This window comes from Sceloporus undulatus, chromosome 2 (assembly GCF_019175285.1).
Source record: "Sceloporus undulatus isolate JIND9_A2432 ecotype Alabama chromosome 2, SceUnd_v1.1, whole genome shotgun sequence".
Lineage (NCBI taxonomy): Eukaryota > Metazoa > Chordata > Lepidosauria > Squamata > Phrynosomatidae > Sceloporus > Sceloporus undulatus.
The window spans coordinates 267,919,610-267,943,114 of NC_056523.1; the positions used below are offsets into that span (position 1 = coordinate 267,919,610).

A 23,505-nucleotide genomic window follows, 5' to 3' on the forward strand; every position below is an offset into this window, starting at 1 on the left:
GCTGCAGTTGAACAACATCTGGAGGGCCATATGTTACCTTTCTCTGCCTCCAAACTACAAGTTTCACACTTTTAAAAAATGTTGTGCTTTCATCAGTTCATCATCTCCCCTCTCTCACACACAATGTATATCACATATCTGCTGGTACAATGTATATCATTATGTAATAACCTTCTACTTGTCTTTGAAAGTCTGTTTATTTTTAAAAGTGCATAATCATTGAGTGGTGCTAAACAGGTTTCTTCAAATCAGAATAAGGAGAATTAAGAGACCAACAATATCTGCAGGAGATTTCCCCCCTCCCCACTTCCACCAATGGTAAAGGACAGAGTAGGCATTGACCAAAACACTTTACGCCACTTTCAGAACAAATGTTCAGATGTTGCTTATATCACTTCATATAACTGCACATTACAAAGACCTTTAAGAGACAGAACTGCAATGCTGTACTTTCATCCACTTAAAATGAACTAGTTGAAAGCTAAATATATCTCAATATAGTCAGAACAGAATATTCTCATATATAATTAAAACTGCCATTAAAATTAGGAGGGAACAATCAAGCCAAGGCTAACCACTTGCAGTCCTACTGAGTTATATAGGAAAGATTTATTGAATGTTTACTACCACTGCTGAAAGAAACAGAACTTTAACTTCCCATTGGTCACCCTTGACACTGCAACACAAGTTCCTTGTTTTATCTTTACGACCATTATTTTGCCATTTGGGATATAATACACTGCTTCAAAATCTTCTAAACTTCCTCATGGCTGAGGTGGGTTTTATTCACTCATGTTATAACATGAAATCCATAAAAATAATGCATGGTGTTATCAGTCTGCAAAACTACACACAGGTTGCTTCTTTGTTATATGAAATGAAATCAGAAGTGTTTTGGATTTTTTTTTTAGATTTTGGAATATTTGCATATATATACTGTACAGTGCTTTTACGGAGCGGGGAGGAAGGGCGGCACGGTGCAGCATGGCATGTCCCATAGGGAGCAATGGAGCGCGCACCGTCACGCCATTGCATGCACGAGCCCAATTCATTTTAATGGGGCTCGAGCATGCACGTAATTTGCTTTACGCAGGGGAGTCTGGAATGGATCACCCATGTAAAGCAATGGTGCACTATAATGAGATATCTTAGCAATGGGAGCCAATTCTAGCATGATGGTAATTTTATACATAATATTTTAAAATAATCTTGTGCATGAAACTATTTGGTAAACACTGAACCATCAGAAAGCAAAGGCATCACTATCTCAGCAACCCATGTGGACAATTATGGATTTTGGATTATTTCAGATTTTGGAATCCAAGAAAAGGGATACTTAACCTGTACATAATTCTTTATTTGTGGAAGGAAGAAATAAAAAATGGAGAACTGCAAAGTATTAGGAAAGCTTGTTGCAAAATAGGGAGAAACTGAGTTTGCTCTATTTACAACCAATTGAAATTTGGCCCCCTCCGATTGTTAACTACTGTATGCAAACTTACCTGGGAGTTAGTCCCACTAAAATCAATTAGGCTTACTTTTTGAACAAACATTTATAGGATTTACACTTTAGTGCTTCTGAGGTTTTTCCCTCTAATATAATCTTACAGTAGCCACTAGCAATATAAGAAGAACAAATGTTGCCACCATTAGTACACAATGATGCATCCCAGTTACCTGGCAATTACCTCTTTAATTTCACCATAATTAAAAAGAACTGCCTAGAGAAAATATGAAGAACTCCAGAAGTGACACTTATACTTACTTACTACACAAGGCTTCACTAGAATCTGCAATCATTTCTCTGGTATATTTCCCCGTTATTAAATGTGCAACATCATATTAACAGCCATATTATAATTAAAATACCACCATTATGAAGCATAATAATATGATAATAGATTTGATTAGCTCTCAGCCAATTTTTGTAGTATTCTAGGGAAACCATAATAAAAATGCAGATAGATTCATGTAAGCTAAATAGCAGTGTAGGTGAAAATGAAATAAACAATGTTCAGCATTGCAGGATGCCATAACAAAGAAATGATTCAATTAATTTTCTCTCTAAAATACTTGAAAAGTAATCACTTAACAATTATAGGATAAAGGAATGGACAAAGCACAAAACAACTAAATTCACGAGAGAAAAAAGCTGAACTAACAAGGAGTATTCAGAGCATTGTTAGAACTGAGAGGGGCAAAGTGTGGCCCCTGGATAGCATGAAGTCCCCAGTGTTGTGGTGTGCTTTCCCCTTTAACCCTCCTGGTGTCCCCACTACCATAAAAAAAAATTCCACATACAGCCCATAGCAACTACTCTCACAATCCTCTCAGGGGTGTTATGTGCTAATTATATATATTTCCAGCTCAGAGCTGTTTCAGCCTCCTCTCTCCAGCTTATAAAAACCAGAATTGATTAGACATCTTGCCAACATCAGAGAATAGCAGAACTGGACCCCAGATTTTTCAAAGTTGCCCACCCTTGTATTGGAAGAACACAGCTGAGCAACCAAAATATATTTTTATAAAAAAAGGAACATACCTTTCACAAGCTCTGACTGTCCATGCAGCAATTATCCATAAGGAGATACTAAAAACCAAAAGTACAGTTCCTGGGCATATTGTCATTAGAGTCTTCATAACAAAACGAGTATTGAAGTTTATCTTATTTAGTGCTCCAATGCTTCTGGATGAGGCATCAGTGAAAAGTTTGCTATGCAAAAGCATAACTCTGGCAATAAGATACAGTCTTAGGAACATTGGTATGGATAAAATTATATCCACATCAGCTATTGCGACAGATGGAGTATAGGAGAAGGCAAGCCGGGCTGTCCATGTGAATGTATAGTTGCCAGGGATAGGATGTATAGCACACACCAAGATTTCCAAGCAGATGAAGAAAATGCGCTCATAAGTCATGGCTATTCTCCAGTCATCTGCTCCATTATCCACCATAAACAGCTGCAAAAGAAATGCAGATGTTCAGCATTAGTGAAATATTAGCAGGACTTTAAAATAAAACAAAAGAGTACCGTATATATTCGAGTATAAGTCAGTCTCATGTATAAGTCAAGGGCACTTTGGGGGACCAAAATTATGGCTTTTGACCCATGAATAAGTCAGGGGCTTGTAACAAAAGATTTAAAGGATGAATCAATGGAAAACAATGCCACAGAACTTACAAAATTCCAGCAGAAATAACTATTTGTGTTCACCCTAAATGCTGGATGAAAGCATTGAGGGAAGGTCAAAGCTTCCAGGACTCCTGCCTTTCACCAGGGGATAGTTTCTTTTTTATAAGAGTTAAAGTACAGTACTTGGATTGACTCATGGATAAGTTGGTTCAGGTTTTTTGGGTCAATTTTTGACTAAAATTTCTAGACTTATACATGATTATATACAGTAATATCAATAATATATTGAAAAGTAATATTAAAGCACACATATTTCAAATATTATTTGGACCCCAACCATATACGCAATGATTAATGTTAAAATGAAAATGGTATTTGTGTCACTGAGATTTTATTTGTGAAGTTCCTTATACTATATTATTCAACTATTAATTTTACTGATAGTGATTCTCACTAGACTTGAGACAGACATACCTTAATATATTGCAAATAACTAGACAGCAGTAAAAGGTCAGATCAATTTCTGGCCATGATTCAGCACAGAATTTTAGGTATATAATATGAATGTGGATTTTCAACTGATATGAACTGTAAACATTTTGAACATGCATATCTGTACCTTCTGGCAAGCACAATGGATTGGTAAAATCTGGTTGAAACATGGCTCAACTTAACTCTATCTCTGTGTGGCCTTAGAATTATAGCTAACTTGTGGCTGAGGGGTCTGACTTCAGTGTGTCTTTCTCAGTTGCTACTGCCACAAATAAGATTTCCCCCGCCCCTAGTTTTTTGTGGGTTTTTCAGGCTATGAGGCCATGTTCTAACAGAGTTTATTTGTGATGTTTTACTAGCAGCTGGCAAAATGTCAGGAATAAACTCTTCTAGAACATGGCCTCATAGCTCAAAAAACCCACAAAAACTATGGATGCCAACTATGAAAGCCTTCAGCTTCATATTTTCCTCCCCCCTTTTTTCTTTTCCAGATTTCTTAGGAGAGAATTATAATGTTGAAGAATGTACATGGCATTTCCAGGCAAAGTTCATATAAATGAAAATGCTTTTCTAATGACAAACTAACATCTAAGGAATCTTCACACGTTGCAAAAAACATATGTAGAATTAAGAGAGGAATCCTGAATACTGTCCATCCTCTAGCCTAATATCCAGTGTTCAGCATAATATCTGAATGAGCCCAGGCATTCCTGAACTGTAGACACATAGTCTCTGTGTATTCAGTCAGAATGCTGAACTCTGTATGTTTTTGAAATTTTGTAGAGTACAAAATCCTGTTTTTACACTCCATGCATGTTTACTGTAATTTAAGAGTCCTATAAGGAAAAGAGCTCATTATACAGGACACCAATTTCAAGTAAGCATATATAAGTCTGTGACGTAAGGCTGCATTCCAATACACGTTTGGTCAGAATGTAGATCCCAGTAAATTCAGAATGAGGTACTATCTGTTGAGTAGGTGTGGGATTGTAGCTAAAGATGTACTATAGAGCACTCTAGCAGAACATTATTCTCTGAGGAAGTTTTTGCTGGTGTTCCAAAGGATCTTCAGTGATATAAGTATTATTCCAATGACAGACCTCCCACTTACACCACTCCCTAAGGTCTTTTCAGCAGCCTCCCCTTCAGCCTAGGACTTGAAATAATATTTGAAATCATTCAAAAATGGTTTTAAATGTTTTCTTGACTTTTCGAAAACAACAATGGGACAAAGAATCTTGGCACATTGGAACACATTCTGTACAAAATTCGCATGTAGTATTTTTGACAGAAAAAAACATCTTCTATGCAGGAAATATTTCCTGTGCAGGAAATGCTGCAGGGTAGGCTTATACAAAAATACCACATATGATTAAGTCCTGCTGTGTGAATAATCTTCAAAAACTGTGCAGTTTTTAAAGCCTTTTTCACAGCAGGAAGACAATTATTCACATTACTCGTTGCTTTCTTTAAAATCAAAAATAGTTAAGAATTATATCCCCACTTGTACTGTATATCTGATGCAACCTAGACCAAGCCACCCCAAAGCACTAAGCAATACTACAGAGATAGTACATAGCAAAGTACTGATGCTAGGAAAATTCATTTTCTTTCTAGCTACTGCCTGTAAAGATTTCAATTTAGCTCAAAGACAACAGGGGAGAGGATGATGCCATGGCCCCTGCTAATCAAAAGGTCTTGGTACAGTTGGCTCTCCATATCCACAGATTTTTTTATCCATGGATTCAACTATCCACAGATTAAAAATATTCATATATATATATATATATATATTCCAAAAAGCAAACTTTGATTTTGCCATTTTATATATGATTTTGCCTTCATTGGGTTATTTTACTATGCCATTATATTAAATGGGACTTGAGCATCAACAGATTTTGGTATCCATGGAGAAACCTGGAACCAAACCTCAGCAGATACCAAGGGCCCACTGTACTCTGACTTTGTCAGCCCTGGATCCATAACAACACTTTAACCCACTAGTTCTAGATACACTTTGCTGAGTCAACTGCATATGGATGCACAATGTTACACAATTCAAAGATATAGCCATGTTAGTCTGTAGAATCAGAACATAAAAAGATCTTGTAGCACCTTTGAGACTGAGGAAGTAGTCTGAAGTCTATGAAAGGTCATGCTGCCAATTTCTTTCAGTTAGTCTCAAAGGTGCTACAAGATCTCTCTACATACTAATGTTAAACAATGTTATTCCAGGAGACCATTACTACCTTATTCTTCTTTCATAAATCCTCATGTGTAGTTTCATAAAACATCATGTCTAGTTCAACCCAGAAGTCTTACAAAGTTCATGCATGCTCTTTTACTTATCTTATACTTTCCTTGTACTTACAGGATTCAATTATACAAGCAAGTTAGCTCTCAGTACACTATGAACACATTCACGTATATACAAAATCAAGAATGGTTTAAGAATGGATCTTCCACCATCACCATCACCAAATACATACTGCACTGATTCTAATTGGTGTTGCTGTGTGTGACTACATAATTTAATTATTTATTATTAAATAATCTTGATGAATAGAATATGATCTTGTGTAGGCACATCAAGTTACTATTAGGGCACATAAGGTATCACAGTAACACTATCGAAGGGAACTTGGGCACTATACCTGACCTGCTTAGAAGATGATGGAGTTCCTTTCTTCATAAAATATAAATGGCCATGTCCTCATGATTCACATTGTAGATGGAGGTTAAAGATATTAAAAATTTCAGTTTTTTTTAACTGAGCAGTTAAGCAACTTTTTTCTTGAGTAATTTGTAAAATTAAAATTTAATGTCTGACAATTTGGTTCATTTATTTCAAAACAGCCTTAAAAATTAAGTCCTAAGTCTCACTGAAATGGTAAACTAGTGATTGAGATTTGCATTTGAGATGGGGCCTGAATAGCTGAATTCATCTCCACACACACGGACACAAATACTCACAAATATATGTAATAAAAAGCTTTTTTTTTAAGCTTTATTTTTATCCTGTGGAAAGGTGGGATAAAAATAAAGCTTAAAAAAAAAAGTAAGATAATATTGATAATTCTGACCTAGCTTTCTCCCAGACTTCTATAATACATTCTTATACAGACTGCAGCCTTATTCATCTACCTGCAAGTAAGCCTCACTGAACACAGTGAAACATACTTCTGAGTAAAGAAGCAAGAACTCAAAACAAATGATTGGGCACAGATACACTAAAAACTAGAATGAATAGTAAATCTCTGGTTAGTATACTGAGAATGTTTTCACTTACATTGCCTGCTCCCAGGCATGCTATAAGAGGTCAGAGTCTTTTGGATCAAATGGATTGTAGACAGGTTTTGATTCTGATCATAGCTTGGAAAAATATCTTTGGCCTACAATTTCCAGGATCTCGCAACCAGCACAGCTTATTGGAGTTGTAGCCCCCAAAGTAATATATCCAGTCTCTACATGTCATCACTTGTCCACATGTCACAGAGCATGGAAGGAAATAGTCACAAATAACTAATTAGTTTGTCTCCCCAATAAATAAGGTATACCCATGTTCTAATCAATACGAGCGCAAATCAGCCTAAGCTCTCCCTAGAAGCCAAGATGACTAAACTGACACTCATACTTTGAAGGCATGACTCACTAGAAAAGACAATGATACTGTACTTGGTAAGGCAGAAGGCAGTTGGAAAAGAGGAAGACTACATTACAGATTGACTTAATGGTAGTTAACAACAAGAAGAATAGAACACAATCTTAACTGAGTGGTGAATCTGAGCCTGAAAGAATTGAGTTTTACTCACAACTCATCTAGAAACTATTGTCGCTTCCATTTTTCACTCTAGCAACATCAAGTGCCCAACCATAACAAAACAGTAATGTTAATTAACTATCTCATAAAGAAGCAATAAGGATTAACACAATTTTGATTACCAACACAGAGATGGCAAAGCTATATGTTAATCAAAATGTCACATGAATTAATAAGCAATAGTGTGGAACTAACTTACAAGACAAAGATTTAGAAAACAAAAAATAAGAAAGAGTTCCTCCCAAAATATTTACCAACCTCTTCCAGATGCAATTCTCTGATGTCTTCCATGTATGCAAAAATGTTGTAAAAAAATGACAATGAAGGCACAAGGAACATGAGAAAGACTGATATTCACTTTGAAAAGATAGTAGTCACATCAGAGATAAGATACATAAATATTTTTGATGATTTTAGTTTTTCCCTCAAAAGTACTGAATTCAACTTGTCTATTCTGCTTTATTCATATGAGGTGACACTCTGATGCAAACAATATATAAAATAGGAAAGATGAATAATGTTGTTGTATTTTATAGTAAAGAGAGCCAGTGTGTAGTGATTTGATTGTTGGACTGGCACCCCAGGAGACCAGTTTGAATTCCCATTCAGCCATAGACCCCAGATGACTTTGAGCAAGTCACATTCTCTCAGGCTCTGAGAAAGGTAATGGGAACCTCTAAACAAATCTTGCCAACAAAAGCCCATGCTAGGGTCACCTTGGGGTCATCATAAGGCAGAAATAACTTGAAGGCAAAAAAACAATTTTATTGTAAATGCTTTCAGATAGTCTAATGAAAAGTAGTATTATCATACTGCTAAATAAAGAGATGTCATTTGTTAAAAACCACTGACTATGCTTTACAGTTACAGATTAATCCTAAAAGTCAACACCACACTGAGATATAATATAGCTTCAGGAATCCCAACAAAGATAAAACAATTAAATATGGATTGTGTTTTAGTCAGTATATCATATAACCACGTTTGTCTAATCTCAAGAATTCATTCTTTTAATGTGTCTTTCATCTAAAAATTATCATAGCTCCTTTGCTAAGTACGTACAGCTATTTTCTGGAGAAAATGAATAAACCACAAAGGAGACTAGAATGTGGGAAGAAAGAGGGGTGTAGTGTAATCCTTTTTTTTATTCATTGGGCTAAATGTGATTGTTAGTCCCAATTGCAGAAGACCTCCTAAATGAACAGACCTTGCTAAATCAAAACATTCCTGCCCTAAAACTTAACTTCTCCAATTGGGACTAACCAGTGTATTTAGTCCATTGTTCTTAAAATAATATTTTGGAGAAAGACAGTTGAAAATGAAGTTTTATATAACATTTACATTTCAAACCTTGCTATGCAGTTAAACTTTCTGAATTCATTTATTTAAATTATAAGACATTCCAGTATTTACAAGAAGAGAGAGAATGTTATTTTTCATTGCATTCAGTGATGGAATTTATAGTTGAGATTAATAAGAAAGCTTTTCAGATTCTGCCTGGTCTTTTCTCCAACAATTAATTTAGGTCCAAAACACAATGCGGAAATAATCCAGTTTGAGACTGCTTTAACTGCCCAGGTTCAGTGCTAGGGAATCCTAGAAACTGTAGTTTGTATTGGCACCCGAGCTCTCTGACAGAGAAGGCTGAATGTTTCATAAAATTACAGTTCCTAGAATTCATTAGCATTGATCCGGGACAGTTAAAGCAGTCTCAAATTGGATTATTTCTGCAGTGTGGATGCAGCCTTAGTTCATCTCTGACAAATTCTCTGGGTGCCTTTTGGCAGGGGTGGGGGGTGGGGGGAGCAACAGAAATGGTACTCTAAATAAACAAATTATCAGTGGATGAGATGCTTGTCTAATAAGTGTTCTGATAAAATCTGCATTTTGTGGGAGTAAAAAAATAATAATGTATCCTCTTATTTTGTAGGGAATTAAACAAAAGTTTTCAGAATCTTGGATATATTCTAAATTGATATTTGAACTAATGTCATGAGATTAGAAGTTTCCCACTGTGACAACTGAGCACACAGAAATAAATGCTCTTTACAATATAAAATTTATACTTCGAATTAAATATGCTGAAATGATAAAATAACAAACAAGGCAACCCCTCTTGTAGCATGTGTGTAACTTAAATCGCTTATGCTTTGATCATACCAAGTTATTGTTTCTATTAAAATGGCTTAGGTAGTTTTATTTTTCATATCAAGAGATCACAACAATGCATTGTTTGTTAGTAGGTGCTCAACCTGTGATTCTGAATTAAAAGTGAGCAAGGTTGCAGTGAACCCTTTGACATGCTAAAACCCAGCTCAAATTTCTCTCCTGCTTGTAACAGAACACTATCAGTATTCTCCATTTCCTGTCCTGAACCATAGTATAATATTAATGTGTAGCGTTGAACACTATCAGTCAACTGCAGAGTCTTTCCTTTCATCCTATCCTGTAGACCTCATGAAGAGTACAAGTATGCCCAGAGATGCTGATCGTGATCACAGAGGGTCAGGGACAGCCATTATTAACCAATGGAGAATGCTACCTTTCATCACAGCACTATTAAACCACAGCAATTACAAATTACTTTCTCTGTCACGTGAGGAATACTCAGAAATTCATTGTTTAAAACATCTTATTTGCTGTGCAAGCAATCTAATCACCCCAGGCATGAACTTGCCTGAAAAAGTATAAAATGTGAAATGGCCAGTCATCAGAATAGCAGGCAAAGTCAAGGTTCTAGCCATTCCAGCTGCAGGCGTTGCTACTTGCTATAACCAGTATCATAGTAGGTTGTCCTCTTAAATATATATCTGGCAATGCGCAAGATGTTACCACAAGTCAGTTGTTGCTGGTAGAACCATTCTGATGCAGTAAACATAAGACTCAGGCCTAGGACTTTACAGCACTGACAATGAAGAAAGCGATGTGCTGAGCCATTGTCACTTTTCAGTTCATTTCTCCTTCTAGAAGAGCTACAGATTCTTTTCTTTTTTTGAACTGTTTCCTGCTTCTAATACAACCCTCTAAATGTGTTACTGCATAATTTCCACTATGCTGAAGTCTGGCATTTCATGTAAAAACTATTTTGCACTTGAAAGCAGAAGAGTTTCGATGAATAAACTTTTAACAAGTAAGTTATCTGACACTATGGACAGCTCGTGTTGCCTATATTTTAAAATGCACTCAGAACTATGTGCATTGGGAAGCAATTTGTTTTTGTTCCTTGAAGAGATAAATCAAAATTCTCAAGAGTTTTATGTCTAGTAATCTGGGGACTATTTTGCTAGCAGAATTTTTAAAATGTAACTTTGAGAAAGTCACAGATACATAACAAGCTCCCTCTAAATATCCCAGGTTGGTTTTTACATACATTGGCTCTATACATAAATGGTCAGGCAACGTTCATACATTGCAATTTTAATATTTTCTTTTTAATGTTTGATAACAAAGTACACAGGGTACTCCAATTATAATTTAAGATAATTTAAGATCAGTGTTGTATTTTCCCTGAAGCAGGAATAAACAATCCAGTGTGATGAAACTTCTCAGGTTCCACTATCTGGTCTTTTGTAAAGTGGAAAATCTGAAAATGTAGATATTATTCTACATTAATCCAGCAGTTTGAGAGAAGGGCAAGTGGCAATAGAGATGCCCCTTTAATCTGCTTCAACAACAGTATGTAATCTAGAAGTGTTCAGAACAAAAGCAGATGCTTGCCTGCACAACTTCATGTGGTACAAATTGGTCAGTTTGCTTGTGTGCTTTGAAGAGATTAATTCTAGATGCCCGCTTCCCTAGTGCTGCTTAGAACCAAGAATTTTCCCTCTTAAAGAAAGAAAGAAGGCAAAGATACCAAGCAAGGACAGCTATTTGTTCGTGGGTTAGTTGAAGAAAATGGATTGAGATAAACAAGGAAAAACTGTACTTCACCTTGTACCTTTCACTTTGGTTCCTGAAGCCCTTTTCAAAACCTTATGCTTTCCTCTGATCCATTTGTTGTTGCTGAAATGTTTTCATATGCTTTGCAGCTGGTATATACAGAACATTCAGCTTCAAACATGAAAGCTTTGTCTGCGTTGTTAAATAAACTAGCATGCTTCTACACAGATAAACATACAAGTCATCTAACTTACTAACAGTAGGTAATGATTACTATAATCAGAGTAATATTCTAAAAAAGATAATATAACCATATGGGTTAATATCAATCAGATATATAAAAGCAGTGTTTGTTTCTCAGACCTGGTCTATAGAAACATACATTAATTTGAAATATTTCATATTAGGATTTTCTGAGATTTATGTTGACTGGTGGTTCTGCCTGATCTAAGCAGCATCTTCATTATGTAAGAACATTCATTCTTAACTCCAATTTAATACAATTTTTATTTAGGGATATGTAACAATATAAAAAATTCTTTCCTTGAAATATTTTTTGTAATGCTATGTAACTCTGTATAAGGAAAGCATCATATTCTAATACTGTGATTATTCAGAGAAATATCATATAATCCTAGTTTTAAATTCACAAGGATCCATATTTCCAGTTCCTAACTACCTTCTATGTTACGACTATGGAATTTATCACACATCTTCATTTCCACTATGGTCCCATCGCCCCAGCGTCATCAATCTGTGACAGGAGCCTCCTGGTGGGATCGCGGATGGCGCTATTAAAGGGGAATGCATTCGTTTCCATCATGGAAGTGTTCTCGTAAATGTTTTAAAAAGAGTCCTTGGATCAAATCATTATTTAAAAAGGGCTCTTTTTAAAACAATTACAAGAACATTTCCATGATGAAAATGGAAGCTTTCCCCTTTAATAGCAACATCCGCAATCCCACCAGGAGGCTCCCGTCGCAGATCGATGATGCTGGGACGATGGGAGCATGGTGGAACTGAAGATGTGTGATAAACTCCTATCCGTTAGACCAGCAGTGTATCATTGGCTGAGGTACTCCATGCCATCTTCCAATTTTGTTTCTTTGCTTTGAGCATAATAAAGTATTTCTCTGAAGATGCCAGCCACAGATGCTGGTGAAACGTCAGGAATAAACTCTTCCAGAACATGGCCACATAGCCCAAAAACCCACAAAAAAACTACAATAAAGTATTGTTTTACTGCTGGTTTATACATGGTCTTCATCTAAAACCGAGAGGTTATTGTGGAATTATGCCCACCCCCAAGTTTATCTCAGATTGTCTGACCTTGCAAGTACACTGCAGCCCCAGGCCCATTCCATCTGTGTGACTCAGCAGTCTCCAAGGAGGGACTAATATAAAGCTGAGTCCACCAGGCTTTGGGATAACTTGAGTTTGCCGTGGAGGAAGAGGCCAGATAAACTGGGAGGACTTTTTCTGTTTTAATATAAGTTGTTTATGGTAAAACAACATATTGGGTGGACACTGGTCATTCTGGGACTGTTACACCAGCTGGTGGTGAGAGAGCCAGCTGAAGGACTGGGTAGTAGTGAGAGGGCTACCCAGAACCATCAGGTTGGCTACAAAACAGCCCCCTGGTGGGAGTAGGATGCTTCTAGACTAGCTAACTAATTGGCTTGGTTAATTGGAAATACACTCATTTACTGTGTGTTAAAGGGCTGGATGAGGAAAAACAAATTGAAACTGAATCCAGACAAAACAGAGGTGTTTGTCATCAAGGGTCCTATTCTGGGAATGGAAGTGTGTCAAACAGTTCTGGATAGGGTTACATCCCCCCTGTATGATGGACTGTGTTCAGAGCTTGGGAGTGCTCCTGCATCTGTCTCTCCAAATGTCAGTCCAAGTAGATGCGACGATCAGGAGTGCTTACTATCAGCTTTGGCTGATACGCCAGCTGTACCCCTGCCTAGTTCTGGTAACCTCAAGATTGGACTTCTGCAATGTGCTTTACATTGGTCTACCTTTGTGCCAAGTTCAGAAACTTCAGTTGGTTCAAAATATGGCAGCCAGATTGGTTACAAGAACATCCAGGAGTGAACATATTACCCCCATACTCAAGTCACTCCACTGGCGCCAATTAGTTTCCTGGTAAAGTACAGTGCGCCCTTTTTGTACGTGGGGGATCCAATCTGGACCCCCCTGGTGTAAACCCCCCCCCCCGCGAATGCTCAAGCCCCATTGAATGTAATGGGGCTTGTGCATGGGACATGCTGCCGCTTGCGCCCCGCGTGTTCCCACAGGCTCCCTCGTGGCTTTCAGCATATGCTGAAAGCCGCGTATAGTGCACCCGCGTATGGCGCAGGTGCACTGTACAAAGTGTTGGTTTTGACCTTTAAAGCCCTACATGATTTGGGTCCAGGTTATCTACAGGATCGCCTTATCTGGTACAATCCACCCTGCACACTGAGGTCCTCTGGGGAGCAGTTACTACAGTTTTGCCATGGCTGAGTAGGGAACAAGTTGAATCTAGAAAAGGCTGATATGATGATGAAGGGTAGAGGATGTTTATAACATGCAGTTCTGTAGCTCTATTGCTCTTGCTAAATTCCAGGTCACTGTGATCTCATTTATCTACATAGTGGATTTTTTGTAGCATTCAGTTAAGAGTAGGATCATAAAAAAGCATCAGAATTTACCCTGAGTCACTATTGTGTTCCAGAAGTAATCAAGATGTCAATTTGTAAGTTAAAAAATCAAATTCACCAAATGAAAAGAAAATATTACTTTTGCCAAGTAAAAACAAGAAAGGAAAGCCAGCAGAAAGACATTATAGATCCTCTACCACAACGTCTTCTCTTTCACTGTTTTTAGGAAATATATCTATATGTATGTGCATGAGAATGAGTGTGTATGGACATTCGCATGCACACACACATACACACACATTTTTGGAAATATAAGCCAAGTAAGTTAATTTCTGAATTTCAAATCTAAACATAATTATTATGTTCTGGGGTTTATTTTTTAAAATGGGGGAATTACTTTTAAAGGTATATCAGTGAAACAGGGGCAAGCTATTTCTAATTAAAATATTAGAAGGGGTCAGCAATAGATACTGGAAATTTTAACCAAAAAAGATTATCTATAATTTTCATATACACACATATATTTTTTATTTTTTCTATTTATCAGTTAAAAATTCTATGATGTTCTCTTAGCAACTCTATATTTACAAGTTTTATTATTGTTATTGGTTAAAATTAAATGTTCTATTATTTTAGAACACCTATTTAAAAAATCAACTTTAAAACAAACCAATTACAAAATGTTAAACTGTTTAAAGTTTTACCATTTAAAAAACAATTTGTTCTAAATCAAAAGCTGTTTCATGAAACAGATTATGCTTTACCCTGAGGCAAGTTGTATAATAAAAATATTAATGAAGATGTTAATAATTTTTCCAGTATGAACTAACATAGATAAGTTATGCAGAACTGAAAATTATTCTCCAGGTATTCAGAAATTTATTTTATTCCATCAACCTAAAGACTATTCATATTCCTATTATTTTTAAGTATTATTATTACAATATTTTGCCTGATAAATTTACATAGTGCACAGCAGCCTAGAAGAAAAATCTAAAATTCAACACAAATTAAAAGAGAGAGAGAGAGAGAGAGACGTAGGTACACATGTAGGTACACAAGGAAGAATATGGTTTCAATTATTCCCCCTCCCTCATAAATAGGAGCTTACATTCATGAAAGGAGAGTAATACCTTAGGAAAGCCTCCCATTCAGTGACTGAAGTCTTCTTCCAGAAATAGGAAGTGCTTTGGATTCAGACTCATATGTTTATTTAAGGAAAGTTAACTACAATAGGAAACAGCAGAGTCTGAGAAGCAACTTTTAGAAATACCAGTACATTAGTTACAGTTATTTATTAGTTTTTAATTGGTTTTTATATTTTTAACTAGTTTCCTTTAGTTATCTTTTTCAAAATATGAATCCTATAAGCTGATAGCCTGTGATACAGACACTTCTCCTGTCTACCCTGTTGTTGCCTCAAAACTCATAAAACAGCATGAAGCACAGCAAACCAGCATTTGAATTACGTGATAGTCATCCACCATAATGAAGCCAGATCCCAATACGTTAAAAGATAACCAAAAGTTGTTGTTTCACTACAAAAGGAGTGAAGTTGTCTCTCAGGAAGTTACAATCATTATATGATGGAATTATATTTTTGTTACTAGGAAGAAAGGCAGGATATAAATCTTGGAAATAAAATAAAATAAAATGAATAAATGAATAACTATATAATGTATGATTAGTTATGCGGAAATATTTACTTTCTAGCTCTGTGAGACTGAAGAGTTGTGTCTAGGAATATAATTCTTCACTAACTTTGTTCTCAAAGGGACTCATGAGCAATATTAGCCATTTGCCCTCTTTGCAAGAAAGTCTTTGAATACCGTGCAGTTTCAGAAAACTATTCATAGTACAAGACTTATACTGTGTAAAATTAGTACATAATCCCCCCCAAAGAAAATAGCATTTTCTGTGCAGAACATAATATTTTTAATTAAATATTGTTAAAATGCTGGCTAGCATCCTGTTCAGGCCAGTGTAGTTTAGTGGTTTGAGCACTGCACAAGTCTGGAGACAAGGGTTCTAATACCAGCTCCAGAATTTAAAATAAAAACCTACTAGGGACTTCTCTGCCCTCTGGCCTCCTATTGTCTAAACAATGCAGACCTAACTACCCAAGGTAGGATCAGGCCTGGCCCTGTCTGTTTAGACACAGATCCAGATGATGTGGCCTGATTCCAGGGTGAACAGCCTTTACCCCAGGTTAAAAAAAAACTGGGTTTTTTATACCTCAGGATAAAAGAAGACCTGCAAAACTGGTTTAGAGCCCCACCATTGCTCCTTACCTTAATGTCCAGTGATTGATCTGAAAAGCCCTCCAGCTGCCATGTCTGATGCAGAAATGGGGCATCTGGCCAAATAGGTGCAGCCAGGCGCTCCATTTCCACATGAGACAGGGCAAGTGGGGGGGGGGGGGTTTCAAATGGATTTCTGGATGGTAAGGTGCACCAGTCCTAAGTCCATGGTTCAGTGCGGAGACGGGTGTCTGAACAGCTGCTCATTCCTGTGCTGACCCAGGGTGTGAGCATCAGGGCTATGAAAGCATAGGCTCCGCCTGTGCTTTCCTGGCCCATCTGCTCCAGCCTGGGTGACCTTGAGCAAGTCACACTCTCTCAGCCTCAGAGGATGGCAAAGGCAAACCTCTCTGAAAGAACTTGCTCAGAAAATTATAGGTTCGCCTTAGGGTTACCCTGAGTCAGCAGTCACTTGGAGGCACACAACAACAACAATTGCATTCATTGTTTATGATGTTATAAATCAGACTTACAATATAAATATTGTGCTTGATATTTACAAACATGGCACAATTGCAAGCACCACAAATGCACATACACACACACTCACCACAATCCACCTTAGAAGCCAGGTAGGCATATCAACCAAAACACTTCTGGAACTCTGGAGAGTGGGATGTTGAACAATGATGGGTCTCGCTCTCTCCTACCAGTGAGGTGTGGTGCTAAAAGCAGCAGCAAAAGCACTTCATATGGAGGTCAAATCCAGAGATGGAGCTATGATAACAGAGCTCTGTCAGTGTAGCTATGTCTGATGATACAGGATCTTAGTTAGTTTTTTGTGCAGAAAATAATATAGTTGGAGTCGCATTCTGTGCAAAGTTAGTGCACCTGTGTCAAGTCTTAAACTCTTTGCTATGGCCTTTTTTATTGAGCTTTCTTTAGATTATTAAACTGAGTCTGTCATTCCTTGGCCAGATCATGAGATTTGTCTATAGGAAAGGCTATAATGTTTGGTTAGGTAGAAGGCAGCGGGAAAAGAGGAAGACCACATTCCAGATGGGTAGAGTCAAACAAGGAAGCCAGGGCTTTGAGTCTGCAAGATGTGAGTGGGGCTGTTGATGATAGGGTGATTTGGAGGTCTCTCATTATTGGGGTCACCATAACTCTAAGTTGGCTTGACAGTGGTTAACTACAACACAAATGTGGTCTTCCTCTTCTCCTACTCCCTTCCATTTGTCTTCCTCTTAAGATTTCAGATGTGTGGTGCACATAGAATAGTGGGGGATTTTGGCAACATGGCTGGTGGATTCTGTGAGTTGTGGTCAAGAGAGTAACTTTTCAAAGCTGCGGAGTTTACCTTACAAAATGATGGGGCTTATCTCAGTTGTGTCAGGAGTTACTGAGGAGGACTGGAAAATGTGCCAGCGAAAAATTTACCAGCACTAAAGTGTTGACCATACTGATCCAATGATTCAAAAAAACATTAAGTTCCTATTTTCCCAAACTTGTTGAAACATGAAAAGTCATTTGGGAGAGGAGTATTTAAGGCAGGTTTCACTCCAGTGCATTGGAGGGGGGGGTGTCATGAACACTAATGACAAAAACCACCCATTATTATTTTTAGAAAATGGAAATGCCCAAAAGTTGGTTTTTAAAAGTATTGACTAGTAATTTGTACTAGCTAGTTTGACACTCCCACTGCCTCCACAAAGCCTGATGGAGATATCATTCACCCAGCAAAATGGACTTTTTTCTCCCCATGCAGCAGATGCCTGGTAAAAGTAGAGGAAGGATATGGTCATGACCAGTGTCATAATCATGACTTGAGTAGTAAGTAATGAATATAAAACAGTTACAGATGTGTAAATCTGGGTAGTTGTATTGTTTTACTCTGGCTGCTTAGTCACGATTTGACTCTATTGACATAACTTTCCCTCTCCCCAAACCTGGGAAGGAGGTCCATTCTGCCGGTGGTCAGACCATGGTTGAATGCTATTTTCTACAGGTTTTGGAGGTGGAATCAGTCCATGAGAGGTTACTAAGTACCTGATACAGAATGCTGGCTGACAGTTCTCTGTGTGTGACAGAATCAGCATGGTGAGAGGTGGTTGCCATCTATTTAAAGGGTGAGTTCCTGCTTCTGGAAGCTTGTGAGAGGCAGCTCACCCTTTCTACCAAGAGAAAATCTTGGGAACGTCTGGTTACACAAGGTGCCATGAAAACAGTAAGGGTCGGAGTGCAAGCCTCTACAAGGCCTCACTTTACACACATACTCACTCTCTCTCTCTCTCTCACACACAAACACACACAATCCAGGGAGAAGCTACAGATAGGGGGGTACTCAGCACCTGCTCCTTGTCACTTTGCCTTTCCAAACAATATCCTCCTGGCTGCACTTTGCAACAAAGAGGTGATGTGGGAGGGGAAAAATGTGTTATTAAACATGTTGCCATGTAATGTGCAGCTGAGCCTTTATTTTCTAATCAATTTGTTTAGAATTGCAAACTTGAATGCTTTTAAGATGCTTATTAAGAAGTAATAAATGAAGATCAACACCTCACACATATCAACTCATCTCACACATATTCAAGCCCATAGGTTTGAATGGGGTGTGTGCCCCATTAAGATTAATAGTGGTCGTCCCTCTGCGGATTTCTAAGTCCATGCATTTCAAGTCCATGGCCTTAGAGGAGAGATTGTATTTTAAGTTGTTACATGGGAATAAGTCCCTCTGAAACTATTAATGTTGTTGCTGCTGAGAAAAAATGGATAGAACTAGCCTATAACAGATCTCTCTACAATTACAGTCCACCCTTCCTTTACTCAGGAGAACTGTTCCGGACCCCCCCCCCCCCCCCCCCAAAGGGAATTCTGCCTATACTCGAACCCCATTTAAATGAATGAGGGTTGTACATGCAGTGTGGTGGTGTGGTGGTGCGTGCATGCCAGGGGCGCACACAACATTACCCCTTATGGGGCCCACCACCCCTTTTCCCAGTGCGGCTGTCAGCATATGCTGAAAGCTTCATAAAGCGCACTCACATATGATGCAGGCACACTGTATATTTATAATTACCAGTGCATTTACTTATTTAATCCATTTCTTAGCAATGAAAGCCAACAGATTATAGGGTAAGCATAATTTAAGCACAATATTTCTGGAATGAAGAAGCTGAAAGAGATATACGGTCTTCCCTCCATTTTCACGGACTTCGAGTCCACGGTCTCAGTCCTTCACAGACCAGTAAGTGGGGAGGGTTAAAATTGTGTGCACGCCCTCTGGCACACGTACAGACCCACACATGGGGACATGCAGCCATTCAAGCCAATGGGGCTTGAATATGTGCAAATTTGCATTTTTGCACGGCGGAGGGGGTCGCAGAATGGATCCCCGTGAAAATGGAGGGATGACTGCACACAAATAAACTCATTTGAATTTGTTGGACGAACTTATTTCAGGTCATCAACTGAATAATCAATTCCATCTTAAATTTCCTATTCCTTGATATCTGTGTGATTCGCCCCCCCCCCCCCCAGCATTGTTCACTAGTCCCATCTAATGAATGGGGCTGATCAACAGCTGAGAAGCCAACCACTTATTAATTTCCAAATTCTCAGATAACCAAGAAGCAAAAACCTGCTTCTATATTCTAGCATAGTAAAACTACCCTAATATTTAAAATCACACCCACAGAATCATGATAAACACCAAATAATGTCTTGCTCTGAAATATACGTTTTTATCTTCCAGCCAAAACCTACTGAACAGAAGTCCTTTGGCAGCATGCATGCTTTGTTTGTATAAGGTCCCAGTTATTATTACACTAAGCTTCATGTTATCAACAGAGGTGGTAAACAGTCCTGCTGCTCACAACCCCAAAAGACTGTGCCATGAAAGCTAAATGGTACCCAGCAGTTATCACTGGAGTGGCTTTCTGTAAGGCAACCCATACGTCTTTTATAGGACTTTGTACCACAAAAATGCTGCAAGACAAAATACGCATTTCCTTTAAGACATGAGGAGGAGGACCCACAATTTCCCCCCCAATATTCCAGGCACTTGTACCATATTTGTTTCTATTGGCTGCAACTGTTCTTTTCTTTCCAGAAAGCTCTCTGCAGACCAGCAGCTTATGGACTGGTACCTATGCAGAAACCACTATTCTGAGCAGCATTGCTCTAAACAAACACCACAACAGCAAAGATCATTCATGTTCAGTATCAATTCACTATTTCCTCTGCTACTTACATTAAGCCAGCAGTTTTATGCCCAATTTCTTGTGATTAAGCCTCAGTAAACTCAGACTTATCTCTGAGTGGATCTGCAAAGGACTGTGCTGCACCTTATTTGAAAGAGCTATGACAAGTTGTTTGACAAACTTGTCATATTCCAGAAAGGAAAATATATTACTCCATGTGGAGTCATAATCTTATTCACAATATTCTTAATTTTCAAAACAGGCATCATTTCATAGAATTGTAGAGTTGGAAGAGACCACAAGGGCCAACCAGTCCAACCCCCTGCCATGCAGGAACTCTCAATCAAAGCCTCTGCTCTACATCAGGATATTCTCCCCAGTCTTTACACATTCAAAAGTCCTGTTACAGCAAAACATACACCTCCCTCTGTTGGCCTAAATCATGGTCTTCATATCTGTACTTAGTTTTTAAAAAATAGTTATTACTGTTTCCTTCATTAAACATCTGGAACAACTTTATTTTAAAATAATTTATTTCTAAAATACTATGAAGATCTATAGCCATGTTTCTTTGTAAATAAAGATATGTGTTCAGAGGTTTGCAAAACATGCTATGTACCATTTTTTGATAAAGATGCTATTTAGAAGATGGTTTCCTCTGCAAAGTGTCGACACTCCATGTACGCTTATTGGAGCAGAAACATTAATTTGTTTTGCTAATGGATTTAGAACATGAACATCAAGCTGTGCAGAGACTCAAGTTTTCTAAGATTTGAGAAATGTTCTGAAATGAATTGGACAATGTAAGAAAATAAAGATTTCTAAGTGAATCTTCAGTGCCTTTAAATATATTCCACAGAACAATAATGCCTGTTATAGCTTTCCACTTAGAAACATCTCACACCATTTTCTTATCTTTGGCCAGATTATGCAGACAACTAACACAGCCTGTGTGGCTATCCGATATGTAGATCAAAAAAGAAAATACTCATCCCTAGCACAAAAATATTTGAAACAAAATCCCAGCATGAGCTTAACACTGGATTTCCAGAAATTCTTCAATCTGATTCTGGTACGCTTTTTCCTATATGTTTTATGTCAGTGTGTTTTATGGGGGGAAAATATGTTTATAGCACAATCCTGCCCAGCTCTGTACAAAACAAAGTCTCACTCAACTCAAACTGGACATACTTTCATGTAAGCCTGTGACTTAAAGTACATTAAAAAGTACATGTATAGAAAAAACTTCTGATGCTTGGAGCTGTCCACAGTGCTGAACATGAAAGCAACACTGCAGTCAGCCTATGATTTTTCTCTTATAGAAATAGAGCTTTGGGGAAGAAAAAGGCTTAAATTATACTTTATCAAAGTTCAACCAGGATTACTAGCTTGCTTCCACACAATGAAATGTTTAGTGAAATGCTTCACTGTGTTCTAAAAGCAGATAAACAGCAAAGCTGAGATAAATTCACTATGGATACAGGTATATATGTGACCTAAAGCATTGACAGTGGAACTAAGAATAGTCACTGACAGTGGTTACAAAAATATCACTACATAACTGTTTGAATATTCAGTCACTAAGATTTCTCAGGATTGAACTGCAAGAAAACCCAAGGAAACAATTTATTTGAGATAGTTTCATATGAGAGTTTCTGTTACTAAACCAATCTCTGAATTTTCTTGCTTTATAACCAGAGAATCATCATTTGGTAAACTAGCGTTCCTGAGTACAATGTAACAAGAATTGTAACAATGTAACAAAGCTAAAACAATTTAATTAATTAAATAAATATTTTCCTAGCCTCTTAAACTTACATTATGATGCTTGAACTTCCTTCACAATGCAGCTAAATTGAGAAACTACACAATCCAGAAGGCCTACCATACTGTGAACAAAAAGCACAATCCTCATTGCCACACATTAGATACACCCATATTAAGAATGGTAAATATCACACCAAAAACCACTAGTTTTGTCTTATTTGCTTATTCGGTGGTGGTTTTAAAAAGAGCCATGTCGTTGTTGTTGTTGTACAATGTCAAGTCATTTCCACCTTATGGCAACCCTAAGGCCACTTTGTCACAGAGTTTTCTGGAATTGAGAATATGTGACTCATCCAGGTCATCCAGTGGGTTTCCATGGCTCAGTGGGAAATTGAACCCTGGTCTCCAGAGTCATAGTCCAATGCTCAAACCACTACACCACAAGCCATAAGTGAGACTAAACATGAGCCCTGCAGTCACAAAGAAAGAAAAGAAGGGTTCCTCCTTTGGCATGCCCCAAAGATTTGCAATAAGCCAACCACTTTGCATCAATGGCTCGCTGGCTACAACAATTTCCGTACTTAAAGAAAACCTTACCATAGAGCCCAGAAATATTAAGATAAAGCAATAACAACTATTTCAATGTTGACAAAAACCAGCTGCCATTATTTTTAGAAGATTCTTTTAAACGGATAATATTTAGACATAATCACAGAGTTGTAAGAATAGATTCAGGGCCTAAATATCTTAAAGGCACCAGTTCCCATCTGATCTTGTAAACTAAGTAGGGTCAGCCCTAGTTGGTACTTGGATGAGAAACTGCCAACAAATGCCAGGCGCTATAGCTATAGTTCAGAGGAAGGAACTAGTAAAACCACCTCTGAGTATTTTTTTTTGCTTAAAAAACCCCTATGAAATTCATACAGTCACCATAAGTCGGCAGGCAACCTGAAAGCATATACATACACACAATAGATTCAACAAATGTTTTGTAAACCTACAGCCCAAAATGAAAATTTGTTGCCAATGTCAAATCTTTGTAATTCCCTAAATGCTCACTGAGCTCAAATATGTTAGACAGAATAAGATAGAATTTATTGATCAGAATAAGTCTCCAGAATAATTTTTACACTAATACTCTGTTGTATTTCACTGAACTCACCTGAAGAAGCCACTTATTTATTGCCAGTACACATTGACCTTATTAGAGTTTACTCAGAAGTAAATTCCATTGTGTTCAGTGGAAGGTAAGTATGCAAAAAGCTGCTATCTGGGATTGATTTTTTGTTGTAAACACAGTATTAATTTATAAGTGAATATTGA

At 37.5% G+C, this 23,505-nt stretch overlaps 1 protein-coding gene across 2 annotated transcripts in view; it reads right to left on the reverse strand.

Moving 5' to 3' along the window:
- The window catches only part of KCNN2 (potassium calcium-activated channel subfamily N member 2), a 104,147-nt gene that overhangs the window by 75,809 nt on the left and 4,833 nt on the right, over positions 1-23,505 (reverse strand). For both annotated transcript variants that reach the window (XM_042455364.1, XM_042455365.1), the window contains one exon: positions 2,543-2,961. In XM_042455364.1, coding sequence (XP_042311298.1) covers positions 2,543-2,961 — 419 coding nt within the window. The remainder of the gene's footprint in view (positions 1-2,542; positions 2,962-23,505) is intronic.